The sequence below is a fragment of the Ascidia mentula genome, chromosome 7, assembly GCF_947561715.1.
Source record: "Ascidia mentula chromosome 7, kaAscMent1.1, whole genome shotgun sequence".
NCBI classification, from domain to species: domain Eukaryota; kingdom Metazoa; phylum Chordata; class Ascidiacea; order Phlebobranchia; family Ascidiidae; genus Ascidia; species Ascidia mentula.
In genome coordinates this window covers 11,225,487-11,240,182 of record NC_138572.1, presented here as the reverse complement: position 1 = coordinate 11,240,182, position 14,696 = coordinate 11,225,487, and the positions used below count along the sequence as shown (strand labels likewise).

The 14,696-nt window shown below is 33.3% G+C and overlaps 1 protein-coding gene across 1 annotated transcript; it reads right to left on the bottom strand.

The window, feature by feature from the left end:
- Positions 1-280: 280 nt before the first annotated feature.
- Positions 281-13,961, bottom strand: LOC145908248 (protein broad-minded-like). The gene is made up of 28 exons (XM_082995485.1): positions 13,770-13,961; positions 13,136-13,297; positions 12,675-12,867; positions 11,183-11,396; positions 10,748-10,886; positions 10,219-10,340; positions 9,492-9,615; positions 9,322-9,423; positions 8,292-8,451; positions 7,552-7,620; positions 7,351-7,447; positions 6,983-7,106; positions 6,586-6,790; positions 6,370-6,525; positions 6,019-6,099; positions 5,631-5,703; positions 5,443-5,573; positions 5,052-5,171; positions 4,908-4,996; positions 4,512-4,619; positions 4,215-4,453; positions 3,860-4,063; positions 3,575-3,763; positions 3,121-3,275; positions 2,914-2,997; positions 1,838-1,996; positions 804-890; positions 281-554 (listed from the first exon to the last, which is right to left on the bottom strand). Exons 1-28 carry the CDS (start codon positions 13,913-13,915, stop codon positions 444-446), a joined length of 3,843 nt encoding a protein of 1,280 aa, XP_082851611.1. The 5' UTR covers positions 13,916-13,961; the 3' UTR covers positions 281-443.
- Positions 13,962-14,696: the final 735 nt, after the last annotated feature.

Sequence of the window (14,696 nt, the reverse complement as noted above, 5' to 3'; positions counted from 1 at the left end):
AAATCATTTATGACGCGAACTCGTAGGCAACGTTACCGTCAGACAAAAAGTGGTACTCTGGCAGAATAACAGTGTTGTGTTGCATAATCAACTAATTTGGTCGATTTTTCTCGGCGGTCTTTGCCAGTGTCAAAATTCAATTAAACTGCTTCTATTTTTGCTGTGAGTGGACAAAACGACAATGCTAAATTGACGGTTTGTCTCTTGTCGTGTTTTCAAAAGTTCATGTATCACGTTAGCGATCATAAATGCTGTAACAACAAGAATACCCTGTCCCAGTAACTGTTTTATTATTCCGCAACTAAATAAGACATAATAGGTCGAAACAACGGCCATCTGTCTGCAGCTCAAATTAGCATCAAAATCCGTTTGTTGCACTTGTTCAGCTTAGAAAAAAATTAGTTTATTGTCAAATCAGATCTTGGAATGCACATTATTAAAATTTAACTTGCAAAATTTCGCATTCTGGGAAGAATCATGTTTCGGTACTTTTCTTCCAAAGTAGTCATAAAAGTCATCCATTTATCAATAACAAAGCCGGTGATAAAATTTTCCTAAATAAAAAATAGCTTGCAATGTTGAAAAAAGGATGCAATTGGTTGAAATACTCAGTAATAAATATATACTACAAAAGGTTTTATTATATCTTTTGGTAGCCACATCTTATGTCCGTGCTACATTTTATCTTATGTCCGTGCTACAGTGCTACATTCAAGTTATTTACATTTTAGGCTAAGCTGCGCACTGTTATGTGGGTTATACTGCATGATAGCTAGCCGGCAACGCAAGCGGTATCAACAAACCTTTAAAAACACTTGCAGATCTTGTGTCTGTCGGTGCACAAGGATTGAGTGCTGCAAATGTTTCAAAATGCTGATGCAGATATAGACCTAAAACAGTTATAATGTAGTACTTTGAAACATTTTGCAAAATGTGAATAAAATGCAGTGAGTTTTATATTATTTAGTTAAAAGAACTTTTATTTAATAGTAACTAAGGCATAGGCATTCAAAACAATGCATTTTCTGACACCGAAAACAGGGAGTTGAGCTCTTGATATTCAACAGCTTTCCAGGTCGAATCTAGGGATTATTGATATTATCAAAATTTGACGCAGCTGACCGTATTGTTTACTTCAATGTGAAGGAAGCCTTACGTTTCTCATAATATACGAGATCATAGATTGCACAAAACTGAGAAGGCGCACATTTAGTGATATTATAAGTAATCATTGACAACAAGGGGTTTATTTGTTTAAAAATAATTGATGGCTATTTGTCTATTAAAAAGTTATGCCTGAGCGAAACAAACAAATCCTCGCAAATCGTCCTAAAGAAAGCGTCGTGAGCAACGCGCCATTGACGGCTGCTTTGAGACAAACCTGATTTCAAAATAGAGATTATTGTGCAATATTTGTTCCTGATATTAGAATATTCCGGTTAATCGTTTAAAATAACTTGGCCGTGCGATTAACCGGGTAAAAATGTTTGCGTTTCAACAAATCGTTTACTACTTTGTTTGAAATCGAGGATAAAATTTGCTGAAGACTTTTGAGATTGTGAAGCAGCAGCTACGTAACAGTGGGTGAGGCCACCTCATTTGGGAGCCTCTTGTATAGGCCATAATGAACCAGTCGATTAGGTTAAATCGCTTGTGAATAAGTGACAAAATATTGTTTGAGAAGAAGAGCAAATTTACTTGTTTTTGATATATACAGTAAGTCCAAATAGCATGACAGGGTTTAGAGATCTACAACTATGTTGTTATGCAAACAATGGAAATCTCTCTTTAAGACAAAGTGTAAATTAAAAGGAACCTTTTCCAAACAAAACATTACCTGATAGTCACAACCTAATACCAAAACAGATGTTATATAGTGAGTTATTTCGGTCCATGGTAGGTAATTCCAGAAGCATTGTGTAAGCCAGTGTTGTGCAATTTGTGAAGGTGTGTAACCACTCATTCTGAACGCGCTATAAATTAGTGGAAGCTCCATCTGTTTTACAATTAGAATGTGTTTTTAAACAGCTAAACATTAAATAAATTTGAAATACAAGTAATTACAACAGTATTATATATAAAGTATAGTAAGGTTCACAGGCTACGCAGCCAAGCTGGATCAGCCACTTTTCCTGACAAGTCAGAGCGAGATCTGAAAAATCAAGCTACCGGTCAGGTTTGAACTCACGACCCTGGGCTAACCGGGCCCAACGCTCTACCAACTGAGCTACAGGAGCTCAGTGGTTTCACAGGGTATATTGTGGCCAAGGTACACTGGTGCGCAGGCGCACAACTTGTCAGGCGACCTTCACATGCGTAGAGGATCTCCACCACCGTAATCATACAACGCAGAAGTTATGCCATGCTTTCGCATAGCAAGACAGGATCGCCCCACTGCGCAGGCCCTTTACATTTGGCGATCACAGCTCTAATATTCTGATCATAAGGTTCACAGGCTTCGCAGCCAAGGCATTGCAGCCAAGCTGGATCAGGCACTTTTATGATTACAGTGGTGGAGATCCTCTACGCATGTGAAGGTCACCTGACAAGTTGTGCGAGCACAGTGTACCTTGGCCACAATATACCTCGTGAAGCCACTGAGCTCCTGTAGCTTAGTTGGTGGAGCGTTGGGCCTGGTTAGCCCAGGGTCGGGAGTTCAAACCTCACCGGGAGCTTGATTTTTCAGATCTCGCTCCGACTTGTCGGGAAAAGTGGCTGATCCAGCTTGGCTGCAATGCCTTGGCTGCGAAGCCTGTGAACCTTATGATCAGAAAATTAGAGCTGCAATCGCCAAATATAAAGGGCCTGCGCAGTGGGGCGATCCTGCCTTGCTATGCGAAAGCATGGCATTACTTCTGCGTTATATATAAAGTATTTTTTTTTAGATTTTATAAACTTATGTGTTTTACTGACTTGTACTAACAATTCCACATGATGACCACAAAGATAGTACAATGGTAGTATTCCACTTTGTCTTATTTTGCTTGGCAAGTGGACCTTAAATACACAATGGAAGAAATGAAGTTGCAAAGTTAACAACAATTTTCACTCAAAACTAAAGGGTAAACAAAAACTTTACAGACAATCAACCTAAAACCACTAAAAAATGCAATGACATACACTTGCATGAAGTCTTGAAGGCCACAAATACACAGATACGAGCATTTCAGACAGTTTATGCAAAAACTGAATAGTTTTATCTTTGTTTCCAGAAAACATCAAGAAAATTGTACTAACAAACCAATCATGACAGGGGTATGGACCAGAAGTTATTTCTTGGAAAACAATAAATAATGTTAGTTTAGGTTAAAGTGGCCCTGTTTTTTATAATAACTTTATATTGCACACAAGCAAAACATCATACTGAACTATTTTTACGTATTTAACTTAGCGAAGACTCAATGGATAGCATAAGACAACAACCTGAAACCTATCGTTTAAGTGAAAAACACCCTGAACATAAACCAGTTTAAATGAAATTCAGATAAATGGTATAGCCAATAACCACACGTTCTCTAAACAGTAGATTTTTGTAAAATTGCTTTTTGTGGTTTGATTAAAATAAGTGACTCACTTAACATTGATGTGTATGATTGTTGTTTGTTCAGAAAATTTATACATGATTGTTGCACACTCATCAAGTGATTGTACACAGATTCCAGGTTGGTTTTGAATATATTAAGGCGTTTGCCATATTGCACAGCTAGTTTTGCACCAGCTGCAATAATAGGAGATGATGCAACAGAACCATCCTTTTTGTGAGCTGTATATATAATTTAATCATTTTAATATTTTTTTAAAAAAAGGTTTCCATATTTCTAGTTAAAATATGTGAATAAATACATAAATAAGGTTATACTTTGCCCAACAGATTTTTTAAAAAGTCTTTCATCAGCATTTCTATCCAAACCAGCTACAGTTTTTTCCAAAATGTCAATCAATGCAACCCCTCTGAGAGAAGCCGGTGAAGAAATCATAGTTTTGATAAACATGGAACGAAACTGATTAAAACTGTTTTGCCCACTTAATTTTGTCTTGCTCAAAAATCGTGTCAAAGGTGAATCTGAACAAAACATATAAATTCACATTCAACATGTCATATACCTGACTATTTATTCTGTTGTGCTAAAAAATGAAAACACATATATATAGTAAACAGAGTTATAGCGAGCTTATCAACACAATCATTTGTTACAAAGGTCATATAAAACCACCTTTTTTTACATTTGGTTGCTCCATTGTGTCAGGTAAATAGGCTTTTGGTATTGGATATTGAGAAAACAAAGGCCATCCGTACAACCCATGTTTTCCTGTCTTAATGCTTTTCATTTTAGAGTGTGTCACATTACTTAGTGTACGAGAAGGAAGCAGTCTTTCCCCCTCTCCACCAATCAAATGTGTCCTAACCAGGAGATGATTTCTTTCAATTGTCAGTTCATCAATAATAATTCCACTACACAAAAAAAACATGTCAAAAGATTGTAGATCAACTCTGTAAAATGTTTCATTACCTTTCACAAGATCGACTTTTTTGCAACTCAAGCAAAAGTTGTTGTATTTTAAATTGAGTTTCAAGAACCAGCCATGTATCAAGATTACACGACAATAAAGTTAATAACCTGAAAAAACAACATCATTAGACAAATAGCAAATTTTTGACAAGGATAATCATTTCTTCACTAAATAACATTGCAAATGTTGTTCCACGAACATGTTTTAAGACTTTTTTGTTCAAAAAGGCATTATTTCAGCTTGGACAGATTTAGGTTATTAAAAAAGTTTTTCTTGCACATTGAGATCATGTGGTAATGGTTTGCTTAAAATAAATAATTTCGACTGTACTTTAATGATGGAGGTCAAATGTGGTTTAAAAGAGAAACCTATTGAACATATTTAAGTAATATTACCTCAAACCAAATACATGAGTTTGTTCATAATTCAGCAAAAAGTGGTATTTTTGTGGGGAATTGAGTAGAACCAGTCGATCCAACAGTTCCTAACACATAAAATGGTAATTAGTGGAAAGCAAAAATATTAAAGTAATAATTTACCAAAGGAGAGCTTGGAATATCCCGAAAAGAGTATGTCATCTTGTTTGGAAGCTTTTTGTCCATAAACAGTTCATGTACTGATTGATATGAACTGAGAACATTTGCAAGAGCAGTAAATGCCTGCAAGGGAAGTAAATGGTTGCAAATGTTAGATAAGACTTTAGTGTTTTATCCATCAGGTGAAATGCTTAGGTTAGTGGTGGTTCTTGAAACAAAATTTAGATGATGTTAAAGTCTTTTTCAATAACAGTATATTAGCAAAAACCATTTTCTATATTTGAGTGCTTAGGTTGCGGTGCTAAATTTTTTTAATCAGAAAATTTCTCTAGAACGCCTAGTACGGGAATACCATTGGTTTGCATAGTATGATTTCAAACATAAACCCCATAACCTTTTGGGCTGGCTTCTCTGACTGTCTGAGAAAAATAGATCTGGATGGTTGTCTTGTTTCACTTTCAGTACATTCAACACTTGTCCAAAATTCTTGACATATAGCTTTCAAAAACCCAGCTTTTTGCAAAGCTAAACAAATTATGTAAGATTATAACTTGTGTGAATGTTACTTAAAAAACATTTTACCTATAGTTCCAGCAGCGGTTGAAGCAAGTTGTGTAACCATTACACCATATCCAAATTTTTCACACTTGCTCACCTAAATTTGGAAAAGAAACCTTCCTTCAATGGTAATTTTTTTTACGCTACAACATCCAGTTCATCTATTAATCTCAGCTTTATGTATTGGGTACATTTCAGGCTTGGGCCTCATACAATTTCCTTCAATTTCACAATTGACTATAAATCACCCAATGTATGGATTTAACCAAATACACACTTTTGTGGCTGTTTGACACTCCCTTAATAATCACAATTATACAAAAGCTATCTCTTAACAACATTAAGCTATTTATTGAGACATTAACATAAATTTAATTAAAAGATTAAACTTCTGCTACCCAATAGATTTTACCTGCAGTTTTTTAGTGTATCGTGAGTGCATGTATGCAACACACTCATTTATTGCCCCAGTTTGTTGAAGCAACAGCAAACCCTAAAATTGAAGTATGTTTAGAGAAACTTAAATGATCAGCAAAATGTCTAAAACAAAACATTCATTACTTCAATACACACCGGGCTTAAATTTGACAAAACCATACCACAAATTGAAATATAAACAGGTACAAGCACCAGAGTTGTGCAAAGGCTTCTAAAGTCAGTGCACTCATGTTAAAGTTTAAACCCCTTGTTGTTAGGTATATGGGCTTTCCTGCAATGCTTTGGTTTCCTTAATAAAGCCAAAAAAAGTTGTTTTCGAAGGTACCTGTGGGGTTGCAGCAAAGTTAAGCAAATTATCAAGTAGTGTTTCCTCCCAAACGCCCGTACTTCTTGAGCTTGATTGTGTTGGGATACTTAGTACATCACTTTCAGAAATGCAGCCATCTTCTTGATTGGGTAAAAAGTGCTTGACCTCACTTGTCTTACAAAACAAATATGATTACAAACTAAAAAAAGCATCAGAAGTTCACTGCAAGCTTACCTGTGACCAGGCAAATGCTATCCTTTCATGTAACTGATATTCCATAAGCATCAATAAACCCTCACATGTGTTATAAAGTTGACGACATACAAAAATATATGCTCCAATAACAGTGTTGGATGGTGTAATATTGGGTTGTATTGATTGTGATAGTTTACTACTCAAAGCTTTTTGTGCAAATTGAGCAATAATGTGAGCAGCAGATCTACAATTACCAGAATTGTTTTTTTTACTGCATTTATTTGGTAAAAAAATGCATTTGAATGGTAAAAGTACTTACAGCAGTAATGATTTAACAAATCATAATAGGTTACTTACACATAAGAATGCAGTAATTTAAAAATGTCAGCCATGACCAATATTTACTACAAAGGCAAGCCTAGAAGAAACCACCAACCCTTGCAGTAAAGTATTTTCTAGGAGCAACAATTTTCTTCCAGAAAAAGTTGAAGTCAAACAAGCCAGAATTTCAGCTGTGTGTAGAGTTGTTAACTCTTTGACATTTTCTGTTTGTTCATTTGCTGAACCACAAAACATCTCAATGTTAACTGTAACATCTATTAAATTTTGTAGAACCTGACTTCAAATTAAGTTAATTGTACTTGCCGAATTTGTATTTTACTGCATGTCATGAAAAATATATTGCAATTATTTTTCAACTTATTTTATTAAATATAAAATATTTACAACAAAACTAGGGTAATAGTTTAAAAAACTGTCTTCAAAGGAAGGTAATCATTGGTTATAGAAAAAATGTTTACTTACTAAGCCAGTTCTGTATAGGGGTCATTAATGATGTTATAAATTGTTCTCCAACACACTCTTCCACAAATGCATTTGAAGAACATAATGTGCAAAGAGCCTTAAAAAATAAATTCATCAACCCAGAGGTTTAGTTGAATAACACTGTTTGTTAAACAAAGCTGTTTTTTTTATAATTTTTATGTGAAATTAAACATACAATACCTGAGAAATAACAGCTGCTGGTTCAAGTCTATTGGTAGACTTTGAGTTCCAATTACTGAAACTGAGCAGCTGTAAAATAGCCACACTTGTTTTTGGTGTTGAAATCGGATAAACATGGTAAAACGAAAATCAAATAAAAATAGCACAAAATAACAACAATTAAATAAAAGCAAATATATTTGCACACAAAAAATAAAATTTTGAGTAAGCTACACTGCTCATTAAAATTTAATTTTGTGTTTCCAATAACAGTAGAAGAAAAATAATTGCAATATAACATGCATGTTGTATTGGCTGGCCAATAGCTAATCATGCATAAGCCAAAGGTATAAATGGACAACACAACTTCTCTGAAACAGTTGATTGAACAAAATGACACAACAACAGCAATTTAGTCCAACCTAAAAAGTGGCATGACAGAAAATGCAATGCAAACATTTAAATCTATGTTTTTCAACTGGGTTTAAGTGTAGTTGTGATATTGTATTGGGTCATTTTCATTTTTTATTGTCTTTGATCTTAATTTATTAACATGAAGTTATGTGTAAAGAGTAGCTACTCTTACTGCTTTGCTCAGTTTTAATAAATAATGCCTTTTGATAGTGTCAATACACAGATTGCTGCTTGTAGCGAAATTTTTGCAGACTATTCAATTTTTAGGATATAAAACATTTTTTTGTTTTTACTACTAAAAAGTGTATTAAGGAGAAACAATCTTAGCTAAGATAGGATAATCTTACTTTAATCCAAGAAACCAACATGTCTTCAACATTCAAAATCTTTTCAATATATAACACTGGAAATAAACTTCTTCCACTTGAATACATCAGAAGTCTTGCAATTATTGATAAGCAATGAACAAAGCATGAAAACTGGAGATGTTTCATTGTGTAGGTTTTCCTTAAAATCACACAACAACACAAACTTTAAGACTACACCAGTAAGCTTTGAAAAAAATTTAACACCATACAATATGTTTTATATTCCAAGTACATCAAACTATATAAAATTTTAGACAAAAACACTATTGTAAGATGCAGGTTTTAAGTAAGGAGGACCCTATTTTTCCTTGCACCAGTTATGCATGAGCAGAGAGCACAATCACCATACACATTGGACTTTTTCCAAAAAACAGTGAAGTTTGTTGTACTCCTGGTCCATTGAATTTTGACACCTGATTCTTTTTTGGTTATACCAAGTCAGGTATGATAACAATTACATTTTTGAAGGACAAGAATTGGAACACGCTTGTCTTGTACATTTTTTGTGCAAAATAAAAATTATTCAAAAATAACATTCACAAAAATGCAACAGAAGATATTTAACTTCCACAAAATTGAAAAAACAAATTTTATATCATAATTTTCTTTGTTTGTCTAACTTAGTGGCTCCAAACTTTCATAAACCAGCTACGCATTCATCTCTAACAAAATGTTATAAAGATGCACCTGAAAAATGTTGACGTTTTTTTAGAGATATTGAGGATGTTGACTGCATTGTTTAAGACAAATTAGCTGTTGTACTGGTAATGAATTTATTACCAGTACAACAGCTGAAAGTTCACACACTTTGATAATAAAAGAAAATTCATCCAAAGCCTCCAATCTAAGCTTGCGACAACCCAAGCATATTAAAACGACACAACGCACCATGCTCTAACTTGGACAAATAATGTGGCAATTTCAAAATATGTGATTGACACACAAATACAAACATATACAAATCAAATGAATCAAATGACAATAATAAAGAACAAATTTAAATTCTGACCTGTCTTGTTGTATTGCTTTCAGATCAATGTTGAAATTTGGTTGAGAAATATAGATGCTACAAAACTGCATGGAATTGTATACAATATATTCCAAAAATGCCCTGTAACAAAAATAGATGCTTCTATATTTTTCCATTGTCTAATTTACATGAAAAGTAAAATAGCTTACCTGTATTTGTTTTGAAGGCGACTTGTAACTGCTGCCCTACCATAGTTGCCATGCAACCACCTTCGGAACCAATTTGCTTCAAAATCAATCAAAGAAATGAGATGGATACCAGAAAATGACAAGTCTAAAATATTTCCAATCTGGTTTTGTTCTTGTTAAACCATAATATATCTCTCTCTGCCACTAATGAATTGTAATGACAAGTGATATTTGCTACATTCCAGACAAATGAGACCTTTTAGGATGAAACAGTAGCCATCTGTCTCCATCTTATACACAATTCCAGACAATTGTTTGTGACTTATAGAAAAAAGGCCAAAACACAACTAGTTTTGACAGTGTTGTAATACGACTGCATTATGTCAAAAATGTGTTGCCCACTTCAGTGCTACTCAAACCGTGGTACATGTACCAGTACTTATGCGACTGTTAAACATTTTTAATCAGATTAACAGAAATCCCATATTAGATCATATTGGATTGTGTAATTACTGCAACAATGTTAAAAAAACAGGAAGTAATTGTTTTCCTAGATTTACAGTACAATTGAGTTTTCCTTCCATTAGTGCAGGTACGGGCTCTTTTTTAAAAAAGTGCTACTGTGCACCACATACGAATGTTTGAGTAGCACTTTTTTCATTGCAGATATTCCTGTCTTGTTACACTAAAGTGTACATTACAGTCTGTAACTCTGTATAGTAAATTGGTATCAGTGTCATGTACTTACCTGGTTTCATGAAGGCAGTCATCAGATCAAAAGTGCTATTCAAAATACAGTCCAAAAAACTTTCTGGAAATCGGACCCAATTTGAAAAAACCTCGCATTGAAACTCATTTAATAACCGAAGTCTGAAAAAGGTATGGCATAAGTTTTTTTGGAAATACTTTTGACACAACTTTATAAAACTTAACACATATAAATTAGTTATTGAATAAGTTTAGCACCATTGATTTAAATGCATTTTTGTTTGGAGTTTTAGCTCGGTTCCTCCTGTCTTTGCACTTTGATGACCAACATTGACAGTATAATTAACATTTTCTTAAAAACTATGTTACGTATGGAGTAGGTTTTTCATATGGGGTACAGTAATTGAGCTCTAAGCAACAATCCAAAATAAAAATTGAATACACAAAATGAAAAACATGCATATCAACAAATCACAAAATACTTCATACTTTTTTTCTTTGTTCTTATTAAACTTTCACAACATACAATTTAAAGAAATCAACACATTGAAATCACAATTGTTAGCTACCTTTGCAATATCCTGGTAATATAGGGATTGTTAATCTTTACAAGCTCATCTCCAACATGACTTGTCCATGGTTCAAAACAATGCGTAATATGTTCACAAAGACAAGAATACGTTTCCCTTAAAATTTGGTAACTAGATACTAAACACAAAATAACATTTTCAATAAAATAAAAACCGTGTGCAACAAATAAAATTAATATTTTTATCAAAAATTCACCCCTCATATTTAGCTACTTTTGGAAAACATATAAGAACAAATTTATAGTTTATAAAAAAATTAGATAGTTTTATCTGTTTTGCATAAAAATTTATGGGGCAAAAATGAAGTACTAAATTTTGTGGAAATTACTCTGAACTATTTTTGAACTTGGTGTTTATATTTACTTCAAGCAAACCAAAGTAAAAAGAGTGAAACATAAAGTCAACAAATTTTACCTGCAAACATTTTTGCATGAAAGCTGAGTGCAGTATGTGATAAAAAGTTGTCATTGTCAGCAAGGGCATCCATTAAAACTACACGCATATGGGACCAACTTTCACTTGCCATAACATCAGAAGGCGGGACTTGACAAAGTCGCAACAATGCTTCTTGTCGTTTGCTGAGAGGTTGACTTGCACTTAGTTCTTCAGCAAGCAAGTGAAATTGCTCCTTCATAAAATAAAAAGAATCAGAATGATTTTAATACAATAAATTGTACAGTCAGTAGGGATAAGTGAATTTAAAATTTTAACAGTGTTGAAATGTTCAACTATTTTTACCGACGCCAAAAATTCCAAAAAATTTGGGGTTTATCTGATCACATTAGCGCAGTTTTCAAATCCCCTTGTTATCCCCACTGACTGTACAACTTATTGTATTATCTGATAACATTAGCGGAGTAATTAAATTTTTTAAGTTTTGAAAACATATTGAGTTGAAGTGTAAAATGTTTTGAAAGTAATGATTTGCTGCAATTTTGTGGGAATTACAAACCTGTTTGGAGTTGATGTACACCTGAATGAAAAAAATCTTCACTTGCTGTGGTTAATCTGGACTGATAATAATTTTACTACCTAGTTAACGGATACATCCAAATATTTTTATTTAGCTGTCCTGTTAATAAACAGTATACCAGATATTAAACAGTGTTATTATCAGACTACCAGTCTTCCTAAATTGACAGTGAGTCAATTATAGTATCAACTATGACAACATATCATTTGTAAATGTCACATGTCCTGTTGCTGCAACCAAATCATCCATTTTCGAAATTTAGTGCTTTTGCAGCTCATTTTTTATTAACCAAGGTTTTGAGGCTCCAAGTATGTTTCAGACGTGCAAAAAGGGTCTAACTAACTCTGTGTATGTTACAGTTCGCCTCTGGTCTAGTCTTTAACTTATGTATTCCATATATTATATATATACCATAATAATTTCAGTCTCTTGTTTTGGTGTGTTTTGTTGTGGCATGATGATAGTTCAATTCTATCTAACATTTTACAACATAAGCTCTTCTTCATATGAGACCAAAATATCTTCTACTTTTAGGTCACAGTGCAAATACACTGTTTGACAGGGAATATTTTTTAACAAAATGAAACTGTGATCAAACTAAAATATAACACATAAAAGCATGTTTATTAATTTTCCACAAACAACTTTTTTATATACAATATTGATTAAGAACATGTCATTTGATCCTCTGCTAAAACTTAAATGTACTTGCCATGGACAAATACAATTTAATCTACAACAAGATTTAAGATAATCACTGTTTCAACATCAGAAAGCAATATCTTCAATGCGCCGTCAGTATATGATCCATAACTATAGTACTTAAATAGTTACTGGTCATACATTTCTCTGAAACAAACTGGGTTTGGCATATAGATACACATTTTTTTTTGACTAAGTTTGTCGAATCTTCATCTAAAATTTATGACTTACATGTGTCATGAAAAAAATGCCTTGGTTGAACGAAGAACTGTAGGACAGTTCACCTTCACTGCACATAGATTTTAATTGATGACTCAGGTTACTCTCCACATCATCATCACTTGAATACAACAATGTCCTTTTGCACAACTCTGTTGCAGTCAACACTGAGCTTGCACATAGTTGCTTTGACAGTTCAGAAAACCTATTAATTGTAAATAATACAAAAACTAATAACTTTGTTTTTGATAAGCTAAGAATCTAAAATGCAGCAATTTGATTGTCTCGTATTCTCTATCCATATTACCATGATAAAAGCAGTGTGCAAAATAAACATAACATTAGCACACTAACATCCTTCTTATGTTAGGACTGACACATGTGTTTCTCACATTTCTTGCAATGGAAGGATGTCGCCCAAGGTATTCCAAAATATTATTAAAATTTCTATTGCAGATACACAGAGGACTTACACATTACTGTTGTTTATAGTTTCAGTAACAGAATGAACAATAGGATGCTGATTGAAAACAGAGCCTGGGTTACAATTTGTACTTCGTTTTTCGATTTCTTCATCAACGCTTGGACCGATTTCTGTGCTGATTGAATCACTTACAAACTTTACAAAATTGTTTCTGTAAAAAAAAGTTTGTGGTTGCCTCACATTTTGCTGGTATGTTTGTTTGATTTACTTCAAATGATTTGTTGCACAAATATTATGGTTTCTAAAGTTAAAGTGATTTTAATTTACAAGATGATTTTTTCACAGCAGAGTTGACAAAAGCATCCATATAACAACATAGATATTACACATAAATTTTGCAATCTGGTGATATTCCTAAAAAAAACTACTTTTATATGTATTCTTATGGTGCCCTTAAATAAACACTATGGACATTGTTAAAATAAGCACTGGAACATATTTGTAGTTGAATTTTTTTTTTCAGCAAATATGCAAAAGTGTGTGGAAGATATATCCTCAACATTTTTCTCAAATCTTTTTTATAGACACATGGTTTATGTACATTATCATTGACATTTTCCTAAGGCAATGTGATGTGTTGGCACACTGTACATAGTAACTAAACAAACAACAAGCAAACAAACCTATGAAAATTATCATCAGTTTCTTCCAAATGTAACAAAATGTCTTCTGCATTTTCCAAACCTATGTCAGATATTTTTATTACAGGATCGATGTTTGCCACAAGGTCATGAAGTCCAACAACCAAATCTCTGTTGAACTGTTCCATAATCCTTAAGTAACCAGAATTTCAGTCAACCATAATCAAATATATCACTACTGAAACAAAAAGATTGCACTGTATTTTTCATATTGATACATAGTAGATTGTGTTTTTATGGATCACGTTAACTATGCAGATACGAAACATTGCTGGAAACTACTGACCAATAAAGTACGTCTACTTTATATTTCATGAAAATCATTTCTAACCAAGCAAATTGGCAATCGTACTTCGGCTATTATAGGTAAAACGAATTACCAATACAATTCCATGTTTACTGCAGATAAAGTTAGGTTTATCGACAATTATTTTACGCTCGACGAGCGAAGTGCTTGCTTGATAATAAAAAATAAACTTAGAAAGAGGTGTACAAATAATGTTTTAGCAAAAATACTTGTAAGATTAGACATGTAGTTTATATTTGTTACTGATCCTCTTGTAGCAATTTTTATGCAGACTATTTTAACCAACAAACGTTTAGACTGCAATTAAATGCCATTGTTGTTAGGTACGCTGTGACCAAAGCAATAACGGTAGTCACTAATACGTATACAACTTGAACTCTTGACCGGGACGAATAATGTGTTGTTTTTATTGAAAGGGTGATTAATAATAACGGATTCCGAATCTGATTAACAAAATTTTGGTCGTATCCCAGCAATTACTTTGTCTCAATCCAGTTTGCGAAAGTTATGTCTGCACAGCAAAAAATTATATATGTCGGAAAATACATTACGCATGATTACACAAACATTGTATTTTTCCATTTTCTTAACTTCATGGGGGG